Source organism: Epinephelus fuscoguttatus, linkage group LG4 (genome assembly GCF_011397635.1).
Source record: "Epinephelus fuscoguttatus linkage group LG4, E.fuscoguttatus.final_Chr_v1".
NCBI classification, from domain to species: domain Eukaryota; kingdom Metazoa; phylum Chordata; class Actinopteri; order Perciformes; family Serranidae; genus Epinephelus; species Epinephelus fuscoguttatus.
In genome coordinates this window covers 28,772,617-28,786,491 of record NC_064755.1, presented here as the reverse complement: position 1 = coordinate 28,786,491, position 13,875 = coordinate 28,772,617, and the positions used below count along the sequence as shown (strand labels likewise).

Below are 13,875 nucleotides of genomic sequence, written 5' to 3'. Positions count from 1 at the left end.
GTTTCTGATTCAAGAACTGATTATAAATTGCCAAGTAGTCAAAATTAAAAGAGATTTAAAAGGATTTCCTTCTTGAGTTAAACGTGAGAGTAAACACACTTGTGTCCCACAATAAAGGAATGGTTGAACATTCTAGGAAATACACTTTGTTGCAGAGAGTTTTATGAGTCGAGCTGCAATGATAAGTCAATTAATCGATGGAATTAAATTATTTGCAGACTATTTTGATTATCAACTAATTGTTTCAGTCATTTTTCAAGCCAAAATGTCAAACATTTGCTGGTTCTAGCTTCTTAAATGTGAGACTCTGCTCCTCTTTGGGGTTTGGACTGCTGGTTGGACAAAAGAAGCAATGAAGACGTCACTTTGGGCTCTGAGAAATCATGATTTTATAGACTAAATCGGTGATTCCCAACTGATCCAGGCATGGGGTCCAGATTTCTCCTTAGTCATTGATTCAAGACAGTTAAATATATTTGGCGTCATACTTGCATTTGGCCATGTTGTTGAGCTAGGTAGCTGTCTCTGTTCACTAGCTGTCCCTTAGTCACTCACTCTACAGCAGGAAACGGCACTCCAAAATAAAAGCTCTCTAACTGAAATTCACTGTAATTCAAAATAAATTGTGTTTTTTTTTACAAACTTGACACGTTTGTGAGTCACTTGGGGTCCATTCAGAATGGAGCCACGGCCCCCTTTTGAACTACACCCGACCATTTGGGAACCACTAGATTAAATCACTTATCAATAACTCGTGAAACTAATCTGTAGATTAATGAAAAGAATCATTAGTTGCAGCCGTTTTTATGAGAAGGCCAGTACCACTCTCATGGTTGTGTGGTCAATATGAAGCTACAGCCAGCAGCTAGTTATCCAAACTTAGCATAAAGACTGGAAGCAGGGGAAAACTGCTAACGTTGCTCTAATCAAAGGTACCATAATCTGCCTTCCAGCACCTCTACCGCTCATCAATTAACATGTTAAACCTTGTTTGTTTGATCTGTACAAAAAGTGTAAAATGGCCATAAATGTTTTAATTAAGGAAACATACTGACACAACACAAGAAAGACTAGCAAGGCACATACTGACACGCTCCTATAATCCAAACACAGATCATATTTATGGAGTGTGGTGCAACAAAACCATTCAGGACTGCTTCAAACACAGCAGGAAGATGAACCATCATCATCATCATCATCATCATCATCATCTCTGAGATGTAAATGTGACTCACCAAATTTGCAACATGCATGCTGCAATTTGCAACACTATTTTCCTGTTCCTTTAATTTTCCACAAATTTCACTCCATACTTGCGACCCATGCACGAGATTGCAGAAGCCCTGCGGGACTTGCTAAATGATCTACAATTTGCAAGAGACCATTGTTTGTGAAATGTGCCACCATTTGCGATCTGTGTGTAAGCAGCATTGTGTGGGGTTTAATCTCACCACTTTTGTGTGACAAAATAGACAAGACAAATAGCTCATACTGTCCTTTGTGCGACCTTCTTTGGTGCATGGTTGGATTGATTTAAACAATACAATGTCTGTGATTTCTTTCAGTCACACATCAATCAAATACAGAGAGTAAAACTCATTATCCTGCACAACACCTGAAGTAGTCCTTCAAGAGTCCTTCACAGCTGAAACATATTCCTGAGGGACTTTTTTGTATCTGTCAATACTGTAACTAAATCTCACTAATGTCAAGTTGGTGATTTGTTCTGTACATTTCAGTCATACATTATAGCGTCTGTGGTTTGGTGATACAGCTCATTATTGCATTGCGTTTGCCTTTGAGTCTTTTACTTACATTGGAGTCAAGGAGATCAATGCTGTCCAGGCTCTTGCTCCTGTGAATGCGGCCCTTGATGCGGCGGAGTGATGGTTTGCCCTGATTGGTGCTCGATGAGGATGCTGCTGTGACGGAGCCAGCGGTCGGGCTGGGGTGTATCCTGAGGTCAGCACCGAGGGAGCGGGAGGAAGGAGGAGGACAAAGAAAAAACAACAGCGCTACATCAGGGCGGGTAAGTACACATCCAGCATGGTTGTATCACAGCAGGACAAAGTGCCACGGGCAAGACTGAAGAAGAGGAGGAAGAACACAGTGGTCACGTTTTCTGCTTTTCAAAAGGCCACAGTCTCCCGCTGGATAAAATGGCATTTAAAGAAATCTATAATTGGATTTAATGTCACGGAGGCCCTGTAGGGGACCTGGTTGGAGCTCAGGAAGCACTGCAGCTTCAAACACAGAGGGCCTGCTCAGCTCTGTGGGCCACACCAGCCACGCTGTAGCTGGGTCATGGTGAGATGTGGGGAGGAGGCACACTTGGCTGACCTATCACCGATACTCTCAGGAAATGTTTTACCCTTCACAAATGACACACTTAAGCAGCACTGTTGGAACCCTGCTGACCACATTAATAGCCTCCGCCTCTCATTTCCTTTGTGTTTCTCATGTTCACTGCTTAATTGCTGTGTAATGTGCTGTGTTTGCCACAAAATTAATTGTCCCCGTAGGCATGAATAAAACTGAACTGAGAGTTTAGTTGATCAATCAATCTGCAGCAGGGAAACTTTTTCAGACCTGCCACGTCTGTCTCCTATATATTAGGGATATACATTACATTGGCACCACTTCTAGTAATGGGTTGGGTATAGGTTAAAACTAACAGCTTTTGGGGCGTCGGTGGCTTAGTGGTAGAGCAGGCGCCCCATGTACAAGGCTGTTGCCGCAGCGGCCTGGGTTCGAGTCCAGCCCGTGGCCCTTTGCTGCATGTCATCCCCTCTCTCTCTCTCTCCCCCTTTCACACTTAACTGTCCTGTCCATTAAAGGCAAAAAATGCCCAAAAAAATATCTTAAAAAAACAACTAACAGCTTTATTAGTGATTAATAAATGAATTACCAATATTTTATAGATCACTTTTAATACCTTCAGAAGGCCAGGTTGTGAAAAATCTCTTTGGCTGGTGTTTATCTTTTTTTATTTGTAAATAATGCAGCTATGAATATTCATTCATTCATTTTCCGTAACCACTTATCCTGTAAGGGGTTGCAAGGGGGGTTAGAGCCTATCCCAGCTGACACTGGGCGAGAGGCGAGGTACACCCTGGACAGGTCGTCAGACTATGACAGGGCCACCATTCATGCTCACATTCACACCTACGGGCAGTTTAGAGTCACCTATTAACCTGCATATGTTTGGACTGTGGGAGGAAGCCGGAGAAAACCCATGCTGACATGGGGAGAACATCCCGTCCCTGGGTTCAAACCAGCATCCCTCTTGCTGTGACAATGACCACTGCACCACTGTGCCGCCCATAAATATATTGTCGCTTTAAATATTAGTAATGTGTTAACAAATGCAGATTTCACAGTTTCTAATGAGTCATCAAGTCTAGAGTTATAAATGTTAACATGCTGTTAATAACTTGATTCTGATCCAACTATTTGCAGGTAAGTGGGTAAGTGGTCCATTAGCTGATTAACTTAAGAACTATTTAAAAAGACATTATGAGTGCCCTGCTGGAGGAGAAGACACACAACCTGGCAACCCAAAAGTTATTTCATTAGTGGCTTATAACAGATGTATAAAGTGTTAATAAATTAGTTATTAACCATGGATAAAACCATCAGTTACAATACTACTATTAGTTAGTAGAGCTGACACAATGAATCAACCGGGCAGCAAATTAGTTATCAGCTATTTTGAAAAGTCATACATCGTATATCGACGATTCTCAACCAGTGAGTCGCTGATTACTGGTGAGCCTCAGCGTGCCATCTAGTGGGCTGTGGTTACATTAAATTAAAAGTGTAATTTGTTTGTAATTTACAAAGCTTGTTTTTTATGTCTTAATGTGCTCAACACTTCACATGAACAAAAAACTGTGAAATTAAAGTCATAATTTCAAAGACCAGTTACATTTGAATATCACTACGTCACATGTGTTTGCCAACCTTAGCTAGCTAATGTTGCCTCGGACGCAGTGATGCCAAATGGATCAGTTTTTGAAACTAAAAAGTGTGAGACAACCCTGCACCAAAAACAACACTTCAAAGCATTTGGTGAGGAATATGACCCTGAAAACATAAAATCTGGACTCATGATGACAGGCAGTGATGCTGAGACAAAAGCACAATGTGTTGAATGTGGGAGAACTCTGTCAAATAAGGTTCTGAAACCATCAAAGCTCCAGAGACACTTAAACACAAAGCATCCCGGATGTGTTGGGACCGAGCGGCAACCTCCAGGGCTGAAAAATGAAGCCAAATGCCAAAAACTGCAGTTCCTTGAATGGCCACTTGAGGCTGGCTCCAGAAGCAAGTCATTGACCCCCATGTTAAAGTGTCCATCTTTACAGCAGAAACATGTTTACAGCCTGGTACAAAAACAATTTGTTCTCTGTAGCTAATTTCAACATTAATGACAACTCTACAGGGGTGAATTGTTATATAACTCACCTGCTTACATTTTATTAAGGCTTAAAGTTCAGCATAATTAAGAGCAGGGAGCCTTGAGTGACAGGCTGTCTGCTGAAAGTATCCTCAGCTTTTCAGTTAGATCCTCTCCTCGCTCCTCCACGGCTCGAGCACTAAAATATGGTCACCTCTGGCTCCAAAAACCCAAGACGGTAACTGTCAAAATGCTGAACTTGAGGCTTCAAAACGGAAGTATAGTCGGTAAAGCAGTGGGTGATGGTAGTTATATGTGCATTATTTTTACAGTCTATGCTTGGGAAGCCAAAAGAATATTTCCTTCGAAAAAGATCTGCTTTGCTGAATCTTATATCACTGAAAACTGAATATCTTTGGGTTATGGACTGTTGGTCAGACAAAACCAACATTATAAAGATGACACCTTGGACTTTAGGAGATTGTGACAAACATTTTTCATTACTTTCTGAGATTTCTTAGAGCAAATACTTCATTTAGGACAGAACAATCTGTTCCCTGTGAGTGTGCCGTGCTCATGCAGCACAGTGCAGCTTAAATTGGTACTGCCTCCTTCTCTTCAGTCCTTCCTCTCATTGTCATGAAGGACATTCACTCTTAATGAGGATTTACCTAACACAATATTCAATGAGGAAAAATCCTGTCTACACAGTGCGGCTCAGGGACAGTAGATATCCATTAACGTGCTCAGCAGCAGGCCCACAGGAGCACCCGAGGTTTTGAGACTCAGCAAGGGGAAATTAGGAAAGAAAGGAATGAACAAAGATGGGAGGAAAGAGAACATCACCTTCCACTTTCTCTCTGCATTAAGTCAATAGTTGCCTGAAGCGGTGTAAGGTGCTTACTGGCTGGAAATACGAGGTAAAAAGCATTCGGCAATACGTGCAGTCGATTACAAGCGACCTCAGATTGTTCTCATAAACAATACAGCAAACATGACTAATGAGAAAAGCTGCATGGACTGTATCGCAGGCCCCAGTGCAGTCCTTCGCATTCGGAGGCTCATTTCTTGGATGTTGATTCTGAAATGGATTTCAGCCAAAACACTTAAGGCCACAAAGGCAGAATGTAACATAGTGCCAGCAACTGTGCCGACTCAGATATAATGTGCAGTGAACGATTTCATATCGCTTTAGTGATGAATTCTCCTTCTCTATCAAATATGCAGGTATAATGTGTTTCTCTTGAGGTTAAGAGAATACATAAAACTGTGAGACTGAATGTTAACATCTCCTTTTCACTTAATCACAGTTCAAGGTACATTTTAAACTACATATGGATGAACGCCATTTGGCATGTGACCCACCCCCCCAAAATATTGCCAGAGTTTAAGAAAGTCGACCGTTTACCTTCGAAATTGAGGAACTTTTAATGACACAATTTAATAAAATAAGACATAATTTTTAAGGGACAGTTGACATTTTGGTAAATATCTGTATGTCTTGCGAGGCTTAGATGACCACTTTCATTCTGTACATTAAATACGAAGCTATAGCAGTAGCTTTATATGAAGCAAAGACAAAGACTGGAAACCTGAGGAAGCAGGTGGGTAACGAAGGTAACAAAATCCACCTACCAGCACCTCTACAGCTCACTAATTCACACATTATAACTGTTCAATTTGTACAAAGATCAAAGTGTAAAGATGACAGGTTTCAGACTATTCCTCGGCCTGGTGCAGTGACTTCTGGGAGTCTTGTCATCGCAGTTGTCACTGCTTCAGGGCAAGACATATTCCCAGCAGTCACTCCCTGTAACTTTCAACTTTGGTTTATGTACAAATGAAACCAACAACATATCATGTTATCGTGTGTTATCATGTGTAAGCAGACTTTGTTACTTTTGAACACACCCAGACTAACTGTGTACCCTGTTTCTAGTATTTATTTAACAGACAGATGTAAAGCTGTTTTCATGCATGAATATTATCTTCCATTTTAACCAATATATCCCCCTAATCCTACACACTGGATCTTTAAGACAGCTGTAAAGCAAAGAACAAAATCTAAAATGCAAAATACTATTATTATATGTATAATATTATTTATCAGAGGTGTGGACTCAAGAAATATGACTTTGACTTGGGTGTGTTGGTTGTTCACGTTCTGGGATGCCGTGTCAGGTTCTGTCTGTTACATGCATTGTCTTCTTTCAAAATACACTTCTGTTTTCACAGGAAATTTAACATTTACATACAGTCTGTTTCAAAATAAAGGCACTATGTTGATATAACACCGCCAAATGACACTTTTTTCCCTTCAACAACAAACACACATGGTTGGGTTTAGGCAACAAAAACATGTGGTTAGGTTTAGGAAACAAGAACAGGGACGTGAACACCACTCTCTCTGGTGAAAGTCGGTGTTTGTTGGACCCATCCACCACCCCTCCCGCCTGTATATCCGCTGTATTTTGACAACTTTGGATCATTTTCTGATTCAGCTCATGTTAACGCTATTCATTCCAAGCAAGTTGACACTTAATTCCCCAGATCTACTGTGTTTGAACCAGTCAAACAGCATCCAGTCAAGTTGCAGAAGAGAACCATGGAGAACTAATATTACGTTATGGAGAGGCAGTTGTATAAAAATGATACTGAAGATAATTTTGTTCCTATATCAAAATGACATGGTGGTCAACGAAATCAAATTGCAATATGCAAAATGTCCAGTAAACTTGTTAGAAAAAATAAGTACAAATTTTAAACAGTGTTAATGATTTTTTTATAAATGTAATATATTATTTTTTATGTTGTTCAAATGGCATTACATTTGGTGAAGAGCAAATTCCCTCATTTCTCGCCTCCCGGTTAACTTATGAACAACCAACATGTTTTAGCCCTCAGTTATATAACTGAGCTTCTGACTACCTAAGCTTCAAGTCGTGACCTGAGATCCTCAAGCCTAACTGCACCAGTTGTCCCTAGATTGTTGTTGGTAACTAAAGGTGACCGGGCTTTTGCCATCAAGGCCCCGAGGCTCTGGAATTCTCTGCCTGAGGAGATTAGGATGGCTAGCACATCAAACGTTTTAAAACATTGCTTAAAACATATTTTTATAAGAAAGCTTTCAATTTAAATGCCTGATAGGTAGTTTTTGATTTGTAACTTTTGTGTTTTATTTTCTCTTGTGCTCTGTACACACTATTTTTCTCTGCTCAAACACTGACTTGATTCCACCTTTGATATTTATATTTGAATTCTGACTGAGCTGCTTATAATACAATACATTCAAATGGAAATGTGTGTGTTTTTATTTTCTGCTCTGTTGATTTCAGACGGCCGTGTAAAGACTGAGAATACATTATCTTGTAATGTGCTAAATAAAGCCTCAGTCTTTTACTCGCTGTTTTGTTTAAGCAAACAGGTCAGGTGCTTGATGTGTGAACACAATAAGTGTCTGCTTGACCCTGATATGATGACTGTATTGGAGGCTTGGACTTCTTGCTGTCTCTGTAAACAAAGAAAAATCCACTTCAAAAGCAAATGAAATGAGATCAATGCCAGGACCCCCGATGACCCACACCGTCCACTACAGAGGGTGATAAAGTAGTTCAAAGATAAGGTAAGGTCAAGCAGATGCCTGATGCTATTACAAAGAAAGGACGAGGGACACACACACATTAATCAGTTGCAGGACTTTATGCTGTCCCTCTGCTCCCTGTCTGCCTGGAGGAGCCATCAGGTACGATTAGTTCAAGCAATAACGGCCACTGCTTAATCAGCAAGTCAATAGGCAATGTTACGCTCCATTCCTCCCATCCTACCCACTGCTAATATAACACTTAACAAGGAGAGCAATCCTCACCAGTGTCTGGTACACACACACAGACTCAATAAAACACATAAAGACACACATACACTGTAAAAGAAACACAATCTAATTTAACATTCGCCCTGAATGACTTATCCCTGTGCTGTAACCACAGTATCTGTCTGCTTTTGTTTTCCTTTTTGGAGAAAAAGTGCGGGTTAAAAATAAGACGAAACATTACATAAACACAATGGACTTGTTGTAATATCCCTGCAGGCTTGCAACAGAGTGTAAAGTTCATTAAGCCAGGTTAATGCTAATCTTTGGCTGTGTACAGAGGGGAATGGGTTTTTAAGACTGCAGGCAAGAGGAACATCTGTTTGCAAAGACTAATCCTAATTTAGAGAGCTGCCGCTGCTATTCAGTCTTTATCAAAGGCAAGCGGAGCTGCGCCTCCTCTAATTTTGGGAGGATGCGATGCACATGGCACACACTGTCTCTGCACGGTGGATGGTGTAAGTGTTCAGGCAGAGCGGTGTGTAATCTCACCGCCACATGCTGTGAGATCAGCAGAACAGGAAGCAGCTCTGACCGTTTGACCAGAAATGGGACAGAGTTAACGCTGCAATTATGTAAAGAGCAACCTTAAAAAACAGTCACTTAAATTAAAACGCAATGAACCGTTTTCCTCTGTTTAAATCTGTCTGTCTGTCAGTGATGTCACATCCTGTCTGTGTGCTCAATGTATCTGTGAATGACGGGAATATGATCCACTTGTAAATACATACAGGGTAGTAATATCTATCTATATCTTTATCTTCTATCTTTTTTAAATTAAATTATTTGTTTATTCTAGAATGTAAAAAAATAATGATAAATGATGATCACAAGTTACCAGAGCCCAATAAGATTTCTTCAAATTTAACACAGTTTACATTATAAAAGATGAAAGCTCTAATTTTAGAAGCTTTAACCAGTAAATATTTGCCATTTCTAGTTGATAAGAATAGATAGATTCATTTTCAAATAACAGTTTCAGCCCCAGGTGTGAGTATCTTTTTACATTTCAGAGTATGGACAAACAGTGTTAGTGAGTAAAGAGCAAAATTGATCTAAAAGGTCACTTTAATCAAGTTATCAATATCATTTGTGGAAAAAGGTTAAACCGATAGAGTGTCTTTCTCCAGAATCCTGGCAGAGAGAAGACGAGGGACATTTGTTCTCATAGCAAAGCCAGGTGTTATGTAAGAATGTGAATTACAACTAAAATATGAAGAACTACAGTATACAAGCTGAAGCTCTCAGGTACACCATGCATTTATTATTAGAAACATCTTTTTTTTATGCTTCATGTCAACCCAGTCGCCAGGAAAAAATGTTGCCATTGTACGTTTCTGCAAACCAAAGAACACACTTGTACGTTATTAGGTGATGGCTACGTTAAAACTTTAGGTAACGCTGGGGTTAATGTGTGGTTAAATTTAGGCACAAAACCCACATGCTCATGGTTTGGAAAAGATCATGTTTTGGCTTAAAATAATTGGTTTTGGGGGCATAATTGTGTCCAAATAATAATTTTTCACAGCATAATCCCAGCAGGAAACTCAGCGATTCCTCAATTAAAACAATTGCTTTTCATGGCACTATCCCGGCAGGAAATGCAGCGATGGATTGTTACAAAACCCCCACATTTGATGGCTAACAAAAACACTGGAAACACAGCAAAGGATTCACTAAATTGGTCTCAAACAGTGGTATACAGTGGTCTGCCTGGCAGGTGTCTCGTCTAAATACACGCCATCCACCATCCCCTCCATCTCCTGATGACAAAGTCTGCTCATGTACGACACCACTTAAGAAATGCTGTTATGATACATATGAAACGTGCAAATGTAATGTATTCATGATTTGCAGAAACGTACAATTGCAACATTTTCTCCAGGCCCCACGGCTGACTTGATGTGTGCTTTCAAGTGGCTCTGAAAAAATACAATGCAGGATTCACTGAGTGCTTATGATTCATGAGGTGTCAAAACCTTCTGCTGCACTTCACCTGAAACTCTCCAATATTAGGTATAAAATTAAATTATTCTGTTGAAAATGTCGTGATGCTGCATTTCATTCAGCTGAACACTGCATGTTTTACAAGGTTTACACAAATCTCAAAAATGAGAATACTGTACACTACCTAGTATTGCATTACAGCACATTCATTAGCTGACAAAACACACTTCTTGTGCATAATTGTGACTTGAATTTACGCACATTCTGTAAATGGTGTACGGCAGCTTGAGCCACAAGTTTTACAGCACTACCACTAATACTTTTACAGTTACACGTAAAATACAACTATTATTTTTACTACAACTGATGGCATTAGTAACAAAAATGAAGATGAGGATGACATCAAGGATACATCTTCAGAATATTAATCCCACATAGTGTATTTATGTATTTTTAGGCATCACCATGTTGGTAGGATGTAAAACTAACTGCAGCTGTTGGTGTCTCATTGTAGCCAACAAGCCTTTATGTCACATTTCAATATTGGTTCTTATTCGTTCATATTATTAGGGGCTTTTACTGTTTTACTAACGTTTATAGAAGGGAAATAATAAGTTTAAAGGACCGTAGTCTTGCTCACAGGATGTAGACTGTTCGTCCAAGCCTGCCATTGGCTTCCCATTTCTGTGTGTTACGATTTGCAGGTGCACTGTCGTGGCATCTTAGTCTTAGCGCTACCTAAAATGATTTTGACTGGTTTAAAGAAACACAAACGACCCAGAGCGTTTTTCCCTTAGTACTCAATTATGATAGGTTCAGCGAGATCTTTCTCCAGCGCTGGCATAGTGCAACATCAGTCTGGTTATGCAAGACTAAAAGGACCGTACCACTGGTTTTGCCAAGCGCTAACCTCCAGGGCTGAAAAATGAAGCCAACACAGAAGTGCCAAAAACTGCAGTTCTTTGAACGGCCACTTGAGGCTGGCTCTGTAAGCCAGTCAATCCTTGTAGACAGGGGCTTTACAGCACAAATAAACATGTCTACAACCTGGTACAAAAATGGTGTTGGTCTCCATAGCTAATTTCAACATTCATGACAACTGTGCGTGGGTGAATTTTTTTGTAGCTCACCAATTTAAATGTTACTAAGGCTTCAATTTAGGCATAATTAAGGGCGGGCTGCTTTGAGTGACAGGCTGTCTGTCGAAAGCTTCTCAGTCAGATCCTCTGCTCCCTCCTCCACAGCTACACCCTCTTTCCCAAATATAGTCACTTATGGCTCCAAAAACCAAGATGGCGACAGCCAAAGTGTGGTCAATGAGTGACGTCCTACGACCATTATTTTTACAGTCTAAGGTTTTTGCCAGTTTTATCTTCTTAACTACAAATAATGTACTGCATACTTAACTTTACCGTCAACAATTTTCAAATAGCTTAAATGATTTTGACATTGCAGCTAAACATTCTGCAAATCATTACAATAATCGTTTCTGTATGATATTACAGAATTAGCGAATTAGCACAAATACTAATTAGCAGACCCTTAAAAATTTGCCACAGACAGTTAAAAAGGTCTGCTTTTCTTTCAGAGATCACATTTACACACTTACATTTAAGTGGTAATAACCATTAAACACAGATTGGTTTGAAAAGTCTGCACAGCATCATCACCCTGAACAAATTAAAATAAGCACTGTACCCTGAGCTGTTAACACTGTTCTTGTCAACTACTACACGTCTTTAAATGTGTTTTAAATGTGCGTTGTTTGTGTGAAGTTCAAGCCTCGTCAAAGGTGGTTGCTTTTGTCAGACAAGTTTATCTTATCTTATGCATTGTCTCATAATGATACTTTGACTCGCAGACATGATATTCAGTGTGATGAATATGAGAAACACAAATTCAAGTGGTAAAATTACAGTATGGGAATCATGGAAAACAACACCTGCTGGAGAGGTAGAAAGCGGTTGGTTGTACTGAAACACTGTTATCACCCTTTAAATGACACATGATAAAAAGTTTACAAGCAAAAATGCCAATTATGAATCAGTGTCCCTATTGGGTTACTGGAGGTGCATGAAGAGCTCAGCATTTTCACTCCATGTCACAAAAAGCTGGGACTGCTGCTTTTCACTCTAGCTGTTAAAAAAAAATATTCAATGTAACAAGGTCAGAGCTTGTTCTAAGAGTTACATAACTAGGTTAGCCTTTTGTATCAGTGCACTGCTGTAGATGAGACGGGAAGAGCTCCCTACAAAAACTATGTGAACACAGACATGTAAGTATCAGAACGACAATAACAGAAGACACATGAATGAAGTCCTCTGTCTCTGTGAAATCCCTCATCTTCTCCTTGGGGGGCAATTAGGCTAATAAGAGAATGACTAAGGAATATGATTAGCCAAAGAGACTAAGTGATAAAAAAGCTGCATGTGATAAGCATCTGACCCCGGATGAGGTTACAGCAGCACTTTGCTCCTCTTGGAGTTAAATAAAACAGATGGTGGTCATGTTTTTGTGCATGTTTGAATTAAGATAAAACACCTTATTCCACCACTAACAAACTCTAAAAACATGCATGCTTTTTGCATAATAAACTTGTAATACTGCATGATGTAAAATCAGATTGCATCTGTGTGAGTGCGAGTCGTCTTTGAGCATGTTATTCTTCCTCACAACAATTTGATGCACAGAGATTTTCAGCCTCAGTGTTTGATCCTCGCCTCACACACAGAGATAGCAGGAAATGGTTTAGGTTGGCTTTACAGAGGTGATGATAATAGTTAAGCTCCTCACACACTGGAGCCACGCCAGTTTAACTGCATTGTGTGGTTGAATGATCCACGCCGCGCGATACATTTTGAGTTTGTGTGAGACACTTGCTATCAGAGTGCCATTGAGCCTATTGACTCCTAATTAACCGTCTTTGCATTCAAACACGATGGTAATCCGGCTGTAATTAGGGATACTATGTCACACACGTTGCAGCCTCGGCAGCAATCTGCTTACAGAGAGGAAAAGGAATGAAAGGAGGACTGTCTTTAAAGTAAACAAATGAACCAAGGCTGCAGGAGGAGAGACAATGAGAGGTGGTCACTGCAATATACTGTAGCGTACAGGCACACAGAGTAATGAGGACACTGGAGAGGTGGCTAGACAACACACAAACACACATGCTGAGAGTATGGGTGGAAAATGTTTAATAGACATGGAGGCCTGGCCGCAGCACAGGAAATAAAAACAGGAGAGGATTTCATGCTTTACATTTTATTCATTAGTTACAACACAGCAGCAGTGAGGAGAAGGAGGAGGTTTGAGGAGGACGGGGTGATGGTTTACCACATGGTTAGCTTGATGATGACATCTCAGTGACAGCAGCAGTGCAGTGGAGGCCGTACAGTACATTAAAGCACATGAAGTTGGAGGCAAAGAAACAGTGATGAGGCTATGACATCATCCCTACGCATTCAACTTTACAAACTGATGGAGAGGAAGGACACAAAGCTACAGCCACTGGACTGGGTGTCACACGCGCGCACGCACGCACGCACGCAAGGCAGGCAGGCACGCAAACTCCCAGCATGCGGAGTAGTTGCCGTACCTATACTGTGTATCGAGCACAGTATGTTTGTGATGCTTGCAACATGGTGCAGACTGGCTGCAG

General features: G+C 40.4%; 1 protein-coding gene across 8 annotated transcripts in view; it reads right to left on the bottom strand.

Moving 5' to 3' along the window:
- tjp1b (tight junction protein 1b) overlaps window positions 1-13,875 on the bottom strand; it is a 76,899-nt gene that overhangs the window by 62,280 nt on the left and 744 nt on the right. For all 8 annotated transcript variants that reach the window (XM_049575313.1, XM_049575315.1, XM_049575316.1 and 5 more), the window contains exon 2: window positions 1,816-1,957. In XM_049575313.1, coding sequence (XP_049431270.1) covers window positions 1,816-1,957 — 142 coding nt within the window. The remainder of the gene's footprint in view (window positions 1-1,815; window positions 1,958-13,875) is intronic.